The sequence below is a fragment of the Anneissia japonica genome, unplaced genomic scaffold (genome assembly GCF_011630105.1).
Source record: "Anneissia japonica isolate Jap-2015-1 unplaced genomic scaffold, ASM1163010v1 scaffold2834_len698180_cov181, whole genome shotgun sequence".
Taxonomy (NCBI): domain Eukaryota; kingdom Metazoa; phylum Echinodermata; class Crinoidea; order Comatulida; family Comatulidae; genus Anneissia; species Anneissia japonica.
The window spans coordinates 479,013-488,050 of NW_022704877.1; the positions used below are offsets into that span (position 1 = coordinate 479,013).

The following is a 9,038-nucleotide window of genomic DNA, read 5'->3' on the forward strand; positions in this document are numbered from 1 at the left end:
CATTCAGGAGTGTGTCTCCTGATGAGTAGTTGTAGCCTAAGCCTATGGCTGCAGAATGCAGAGCAATACCTTTTATAAAGTTGTTAATACTGTAATAATATATAAAATAGTTTAAATCAGTATGAGGTGACTTAGTTGAATTTAGTACTGCATAGTTTGTTATTGTTACACAGTATTTTGATGTGTTGCAGGTTTTACCGATGGAATAGAGGTGAAAGCACTAAGTCCAAACAGATCCTGTATCAATTTGTCTAATCCGAATTAGTACTGTAAAGGGTAAAGGTAGAAGAATAACCCTATTTATCACTTTAGATGCTGTGCAACCACTATTCTGTAGTGTGTAGACCAAGAACTAACAAATCAGGAGTGGTCTACAGAGAAACGCATTCCAAGGGAGGTTGAAATTTCTTGGCAAAGACTGATGAGCAAGGTCACCATACAATCAGGAGCTTCCCCAAACCTGTCAAACATTGCTTCTGCTGGATTACTCATCCCTACATCAACTGCAGGCAAGTAACATTTTCATTTAAAAATAAATGTTTGTGCATTGTTGTCTAGGTATAACTTTTGTGTGGGCTTGTAAATGTAAAATTGATTGAACATCTTTTTTTCCAGATTGTTGAGAGAGGATTTTCAAAAAAGGGTAAAGACTGATTCACAACCCTTACGCAACAGCATTGTAAACTCTCTTATTTCCATGGAAGGACCTGCTCAGAGTGAATTTGACTTTACTGCTTGCGTGAATGATTGGGCCAGCCAAAAAAAATAGGATACAGTTCAACTAAATATAAAATAATAATAATATATAAAAATAATTGGCAATAGGCCTAATGTATAAAATGAATTAACGAGTAATATGTAAATTTTACTGATTAAATATGTGTGTGTAATGTTACAGAAAATGTTAATAAATGTGCAGTAAAAACTGGAACTGTGCAGTAAATATTGATAATATGTTCTGTAATTGTTTAATTTGTGTGTATGTGTAGCCAAAGGAATTTGTTTAACTGTTGTAAAAATAGTCACTGCAAACTAAATGAATAAAATAATTGTTTTGAAGAATTTACAATCTTGTTTGTAAAATAACAAACTGAATTAGCAATTAAATAGTCTATATATTGAAATAATGAATAGCTTTGTTTAGTTCATTTTGTAAGTAATTTAGATGATTAGACAGCATTAAACATAAATAATTGGTATTGTTTGCACAAAACGTGGCACATGTTTTCCCAACAGCTTTAACAATCCTGAGGAGAACCCTGCCATTGAACTGGATTGGGTACGGGCTTGGTCCATGACTACTGTAGCAGCCGTAGAGAGGTGTTCAGTAGCTTTAAGTTCACATCATCCCCCAATGACATGAGCTGAAATCCAAAGAGCATCGAGGTCACCTCCTACTAGATACAATACAATGGGGTTACACGAGCCTGATGCATTAGCACTGAACTCTGGAATTAAGCTTACAGTAAACAAATATGATTAATGTTTCATTATTACTGTACTATGGCTATAACTATTAATTACTCAATTTCTTACCTGTGCCTTTGCTGAATTTGGGTTCATCTCAAGGTTTTTAATATCATTCTCTAATAATAACTCTTGAAGCTCATCGTACAGAAGTAGGTGTTGAAGGTATTGGCTTTTCTCCCTCTGCAGTCTTTCTTTGGCCTGAAACAATGTGAAAAAATTTACGTTCACACCAGAACCGGAATCTGGTGCCTGGTGAAGAATGAATTCAGTGGTGAAGAATAGGGCGTTCACATTAAATTTGTATGATTTCCAATCCGGACTCCGGATCCAGAGAGATGGATCTGAGATCCATTTGCATTGTGAAATCCTACATGTTTTTGTTTTTTTTGTGTTAGATCAACCAGTAACGAGCATGAATGACTTCTCTAGACATTTTCCGTGCGCGATGTGAACGCAGCGTTCAAAAAACGTAACTCAGGACTTTTTGTCTTGGCTCCAGACCAGATCTGGGCTGGATGTGAAGTAGCTTACAATAAATAAAAGCAATACATTTTTATGAGATTTTGGAGAAAAACTTTAGAGAGGACTCATTAAACCAGTTTGAACAAAACAAAATATAGAATTAGGTTACTAATGAGTTTAAGTTACTTTTTCTGCTCTCCATCTAATTAGAGATATTTCAGAAATAAAGTCCACTTGATTGTTTTTTTTTATTTTGAGTTTATTAAGTGGGCCCTACATATCAATCCTTAACCGACTGCACCATCCATGCGATGTGCCCTATTAGAAGTAATGGCAGTAATGTACAGTCCTTGCTGAAACCCCTGTTTTGTAGGTGTAGGGGGAACCTTGGGTCCAATTTTAAAAAAGGGCGATGAACGTTTGTTGGAAATCACCTCTAGTTTATGTGTACAAAATTTCCTGCACGTCTGTTCAAAACTGGTGATGCTGGACGCCGTCAAAGTTTTGGTAACAAGAACAGCAGTGAGGATCTGGGCTCAGTTCCTTGCACATACCCAAAAATTGTAGAAATAAAATAAAAAAAGAAAGGGAAAAGATGTTAACATTAGTAAGTAACTTTAATAGCACCATTAAAAAAAACACCAACCCATTCTAATTCCTGGGAAGCTTGCTTGCTCATTCCATTAGGACTTAAGTGTGTTGCGATTGCTTCTAACAACTTCACAAACTCTGGATTCTTTTCAACATCACTTGCAGTAATATGCACTGGTAAACTCATATTTACTGTAAAATCAAAAAGTATGACAGTTTGTTAGTCTGTATTCAGACTTATACAGTCTATGGTATTAGGCCCCATAAAAAAAAAATAATAGTTTATCACTCCCTCCCTCCCTCATCACTTTTGGGAAAATTTTGATTTTTTTTTTCTCCAAGTAACATATTTTTATTTCAAACGGTCGTTTTTCCAACATTTTTTACTTGGAAAGCTCAAGAGTTCTTGCAAATATGTTTACTGGTACAACAAAAACATATTTTTTAAATGTTAATTTGATTCCATTCTTATAAATTTTTATATATGTGTCCCTAACCATTGATTTACTTGAAAACATCGGTAAAATGGGGGTGGGGTTAGCAAAAAAAAAAACTTCCTTCCTCATCAGTTTTTATTCTTTGATAGGGTGATAAACTAATACATTTTTTTATGGGGCCTTATTACTAAACAGTATTAATATTATTATTCTGTAAATGTCATTTGCGTAGTCGAGTCTTTTAGTTTGGAAAAGAATAAGAAAAAAAAAGCTTCCTTCCCATGTCATGTATTTGAAAAAAAAAATCTAGGAATTTTTTTCTAATTTCTAAGAAGAAATATATTACCGCTGGCTATGATGACTAGAATTTTCCTCCTTAATTGTAGTGAGCACGACTTCTGCAATTCACAAAATGATGTGTAAAATAAACAAATAAAAATGTATGTAAATCCATAGGGCCTAGGCCTACTACTACTGTATTATTACTACTTAGTACCAACCACACCACCATTATTAGGCCCTAATTCTAGGCCTACATAGAGTAGGCCTAGGCTAAGTAAGAACGTACCCCAGAACCCTACCATCACACTAGGCTAGGCCTAGATAGGCCTAAGCCTATATGACAAATTGAGCGTAGGCCTAGCCTATATCAATTACAGTACAATAATACAAATTACAAGTCTGACACAGTCCTATACCTACACCCTTACCTATTGCTAAATCCTATGTTTATGTCTCACTGCTGCAGGCCGAGTCCGTTTTCTACTGCATCAGCGCCATCCCATCATGTGGCCCACCCAAGGTCTAGGGTAGCCTAGGGACTAGACCCCCTATGCTATGCCTAAAAAATTTAAAAACAATAGGCCTACTAGGCCTAGGCCTAGTACTACCTAGGGCCTAGGTTGGGCCGGGGGACTTTTTAGTCTTTAATAGTCAAAGCCCGACGGCAGAATATACAACGATTTTAATGAGTAGACATTGTTTATTAATGCATTCAAACTGGCAGGTGACGCTTACTTCGCAATGCAAATGCTTCATCGTTTTGGAAGCCACGTGTTGCCATTATCTTGCATAAATTAAAGTTAAAATCTTGGCTATTTGCATACGAAAACAAAACGAATCTCCCGCGCGCCAGATCCACAACAGATCCAAGATTCAAGAAGATAATACATGTCAAAAATAGACCTCGTTCCACATGTCTAACACAATCTAAATTTTATGAACTATTGTGAATGTTATTTTGATGTAATAAATGAAAATAATATGTAAGGTTACATATAATTTTATTATATTCAAAGATCTGATATATTTTATAAATTATGTTTACCAAAAATCCATTATTTACATGCATTAAAATATACCGTTCATGCCCAAGGAGGAGATTTCTTTTTGTTTCAAAATGGCTGCAAGCGTGAGAGGAATTCTTCCGGACGATACAGCTGAAATGGTTTCAGCTTGCAAAGTTCTTGTAGTTGGAGCTGGTGGAATAGGCTGCGAATTATTGAAAAACTTAGTGCTTACTGGTTTCACAGATATCGTTGTCGTAAGTTACATATTTACCTTTAAAAATGGACTTAAAAGCTAGGCCTCTTTGACGAGGCCTTAGCGTACGAACTGAGTTAATTTGGCAGACGCAGCTCGGTTGAGAGGCGTGCCAGAGCTCGACTAGGCGTAGGCTAGTGGCTAGGTTGATAGGCGTTGGCCTAATGATTATTCAAATTCTAGATCTTGACCTTTCTTATATTATTTTGTTTGGTTCTGAGTGCACTTTATATCGCTCTCTTTTGTGATTTTTAGCTTTTTTTTTTAACTCGAAAAGGTCACTGTTAAAATATAGGAAGTAATCTCGCCGTCTTGCAGATGATTGCATGTTAAAGAACATATAGTACACTGTAAAAGAATAGCGTATTGTCTCCTGGTGTCCAGGTATACTGCCAAATTCAATACCAGAGGCCCCCCCCCCCTTTTCCTACTTTGTACTTCTAATCCTGTCCTACCCTAGAAAACACAGCATTCCAAAACATGGCCAAAACATTACCCATAATTAAATGGCCTTTATTTATATAATAAGTATTAATTTGATTTGATTGAAGTTTGATTCTTTTTGCTATCATTTGTTTTAGATTGATTTGGATACTATCGATGTTAGCAACTTGAACAGACAGTTCCTATTCCAGAAGAAACATGTTGGCAAGTCCAAAGCTCAGGTAAGTTAAGTGTAAACTGGTATTGATTGAGACAACAAAACAGGAAGGCAGTTAAAACATACCATTCTCATCAGTGACCTGAGAGTCTTAAGTAAAAATCCTAATTAATATGGGGACATTACCAAATTTATTATTTTATTAGTTTTGGTTAGTTATCTTAGTCTCCAGAGGTAAAAAAAAATTGATATGTTTTAATCCACTAATTTTTTTAAAGACACAAAAGGGTGTATGACGAAAAACTTAAGTTAACTGATTGAGATAAAGATTTTTTAATATTTAAAAACTGAGGAAAATGTGGAAAAAATTGTGGTTAAGCCCCTTTTTCCTGCAGTTTTTAATTCCGTCTCATATTTAACAGTTCCCATGTTTTTCATCAAACAACTTTTTATGTAGAAAAATCAGTTAACATATATCGATATATGTTTTCCCTTCTGGAGCCTTGCTTTAAGGTTAAGCAGTTATCCAGTATTAGGCTTGTCAATAGATTAGAGAAGAAATATCTCAGCCTTGATTGTAGTATGTGAAGGTTATGCACAAATTAGTCTGGCTTAATTGAATTCTTTATATCTACTGGTAATTCTTCTTATTGTTCTTCCCATGGCCATTGATTTGTTAGTACTTAGCTTCCTACCCACAGAGCCTCATAAGACACAGCATTATCACATAGTTTATTTTAATCCCAGTAAAGTATGCAGTGTACTTAATACTGTTATAGTAATGGGCGTTTCAAAAATGATTGTTTCGATTCTTTAATTGTAATTTTATGCAACTGTACCTTGGGCCATAAAAAGTAAGGACTAATTTAACATAAGAAGTAAACCTGTCCAATTAGATAAATTTCTTTTCTATGTACTTTTATAATGAAGTACAATCAATGACATTGAAAATGTGTGTTCTAATACCAACAAGGCCTAGCTACACCTACTGGTATCAATTTTTTGGTCCCTTGTATAAATCCTTAGACCTACCAAACTTGGCTCAATTTTGTGTTCAGTACTGTACAGTATTCTGTACGAAAGTGCTATTTATTTTTTAGGGGGGTGTTTTTTATGTATTTTTCATTTATTCATATAATTTTAAGTTTGGATTGATTGAGATGCTTTCTGCTCATTTGCTTAGGTTGCCAAGGAGAGCGCCCTCAAGTTCAATCCGAATGTGAGAATTGATGCAAAGCATGACAGTATTATGAAGTAAGTTGTAAATTCAAATATTGTAAATGGAAGTAATATCCAAAAATTTCATTATTAAAATTAACATAGTATAGACCTTGGCATCTTCATAGACTTATTTTTAAAAAGCTTTTTTTTTTTCAAACTGTAGTATCTTATGTGCAAGGAGAATGTCGAGGATCAAGGCATATAAACCGTCAAATCTTATATCATCAGCATGTATAGAACATAATTAATTTAGTAATTGTTTATTTTTATGGTATATCAGCTAAATATTGCATTTGATTGATTTGATTTAAAATATGCTAATTATATGGGTGGCAATTTTCTTTGTCTAACACAACACATCACTAGTCAAAAACCTGACTGCAGGTCATATGGTCAGTACATCCTTTAAGTACACAAGACCACTGGCTTAATATCCAATACAAAGGATGAGATTATGTGTTTTACCCAAGAACACAAGTAATTAGTATATTATTCGAACCAGGTTACACAATACATATTGAAGTTGCAGTTGCTTATCCAGTTCATTAATGCATTTGTTTAAAAGTAACAAGCGTCAACCTAAAGTCCGATAAAATTATGAAGTTTTTTTCCACACCCTTTTACCCTTTCAAATGTATTACTGTCTAAGATATTTGACAAGTATAATTTCCTAAGCCATTAGGCGTTGAATATTTCATTTTGTAATTTTACCTAATTAATACATCTTATTTATCTTTCAGTCCAGACTTCTCTGCTGCGTTTTTCAAGCAGTTTACACTTGTAATGAATGCTCTTGACAATAGAGGTAAGACTGTAAACTTGATATGTTTTACGTCTCACATTTGTACCACCAACGCTTTTGGATTGTTCCATTTTGTTTCACCGAGGTGTCCCATTTGAAATACTCATTCATTAATGGCAAATTTATTTGATATGCCCAAATATGGACATGATGATGTCATTCCACCAATAATGTGCCGTATCGCATGTATTTTTCATGTAAAACGTGTTAGTAGTGTGGAAAGCCATTTGCATTTATTTTAATTCAGTACCATCTGTTGTGCCTTGTTTCCCAAATACTAAATTCATGTAGGGTAGACATCCCCAAACATCAGGTTTGCGTGAATTACAACAGGTTTGATACTATTTATAACGTCGTTCCTTTGATACCATGAGGCTGGGATAATAGCATTGAAAAATAAGGCAGTGAATTTTTTACGTAAAACTTTATATAGTGTTGAAAGCAGTCATATTTGAATTCAATATGTAGCGTCTGTTGTTCCTCGTTTCTTTAGTGACTATTAAATTCATGTAGAGTAGACGTCCCCAAACATGAGGTTTACGTGAATTGCAACAGGTTTGGTACTATTTATAACGTCGTTCCATTGATACCATCAGGCGGTTATATTAGCATTGGGAAATAAAGCAGCGTGTTGCCATTTAGGCATCCAAGTCTAATAAATCCGCTTGCTATAACCCTGAGAGATATGCTAGGAAGTCGCGTACTCTTAATAATAATAATTATGAGAAAGGTTTTACTGATTGGCTGTTGGAGACTGTTTCATGTGTCGGATGGTAATTGACAGTGTAGTGGCTTTCTGCTTGGCCCATTTACCTAAGGAAGCTATTAATTTAACTTAAATGCATTTCTGAATAATGCAAAAGTGTAATGCCCAGGTACTTCGTGCCATTCCTTTAACCGGAGTATATATACGGTAAGCACTAATTTTTTTGGGGGGAAAAAAGGAATAAAAGAAATAAAAGTGAATGGTTGTAATTGTAATAATATTTAAGTAACATTAATTGTGTTTACTGTGTTACACCAACTAGTGTCGGAACAGTGTCGCTTTCACATATAGATATACCCCGATACCCACTGGAAAATATAATATATAACAATAATAACTATTAATTAACCAAACTATTAATTTGAATTTAGCAATTATGGTTTATAAATATGTATTAATTATTATAATAGTATCTTTTGGATAATAATATTAATAGTGATATTAAAGAAAATATGCAACTTCATGCACAATTCATAGTAGTAATGAACACTACTGCATATTTCATATTTTCCATCCAATGCCTTTGGTGGCCCATTTTTGAAATTTATCGTTTTGTGACATTTTTCATAAATTAATTATTAATTCCATTTTCTGACTCAAACATGAGCTCCCAATCTAAGTATTGTTTCATTGCAAACATTAATTCATTTATTGCTGCGAAGCAGCCAATTCATATTCTTGACAGCAATTTGACCTCTGAAAGGTCATTGTTTGTAAATAAACAAGGGCCTAATACGACTGAAAAGCGGAGTTTCCTTCTTTCGTTCTGCTGGGTAAAATCAATTACTTTAGGCGACGTTTGTAGACTAACTTACTCATACCAACGTCCACATGTCGCGCTAGCCTTATGCTACTCTAGGCCTAGACTAGCTAGGATGGTATAGGCCTAGCCTTGAAGGGACGAAGGTCCCAATGGAAAAAAAACGGAGCTCTTTGATAGCTAACATTGTCTCATTTAACATCACAATAATTCATTATTAGACCTATAGTTGTTTTTTAAATTGTACTCCACAAATCTCAGCCGATACCTCGCACAACTTGTTACGTCTCTATCTATTGTCATGACATCATGGCTCGCTGGCTCACACTTGTGATGTCTCGCACTTGTGATCAAATAACACGCTGGCTCGCACTTTGGCAACACTC

At 34.7% G+C, this 9,038-nt stretch overlaps 2 protein-coding genes across 5 annotated transcripts in view; one reads left to right on the forward strand and one right to left on the reverse strand.

Annotated features, from left to right (window-relative positions):
• LOC117104807 (HAUS augmin-like complex subunit 4) overlaps positions 1 to 4,129 on the reverse strand; it is a 7,914-nt gene extending 3,785 nt beyond the window's left edge. Inside the window, exons 1-3 of one of the 3 annotated variants that reach the window (XM_033245656.1) lie at positions 3,978 to 4,129; positions 2,579 to 2,715; positions 1,537 to 1,668 (exon numbers count right to left, since the gene is read on the reverse strand). In XM_033245656.1, the coding sequence (XP_033101547.1) occupies positions 1,537 to 1,668; positions 2,579 to 2,715; positions 3,978 to 4,023 (315 nt within the window). In that variant the 5' untranslated portion in view covers positions 4,024 to 4,129. The other 2 variants (XM_033245658.1, XM_033245657.1) reach the window with 2 other exon arrangements.
• The window catches only part of LOC117104804 (SUMO-activating enzyme subunit 2-like), a 20,004-nt gene continuing 15,066 nt past the window's right edge, over positions 4,101 to 9,038 (forward strand). The window contains exons 1-5 of one of the 2 annotated variants that reach the window (XM_033245652.1): positions 4,101 to 4,225; positions 4,371 to 4,503; positions 5,084 to 5,167; positions 6,287 to 6,357; positions 7,065 to 7,129. In XM_033245652.1, the coding sequence (XP_033101543.1) occupies positions 4,179 to 4,225; positions 4,371 to 4,503; positions 5,084 to 5,167; positions 6,287 to 6,357; positions 7,065 to 7,129 (400 nt within the window). In that variant the 5' untranslated portion in view covers positions 4,101 to 4,178. Of the gene's footprint in view, positions 4,226 to 4,335; positions 4,504 to 5,083; positions 5,168 to 6,286; positions 6,358 to 7,064; positions 7,130 to 9,038 lie in introns of both variants that reach the window. The other variant, XM_033245653.1, reaches the window with a different exon arrangement.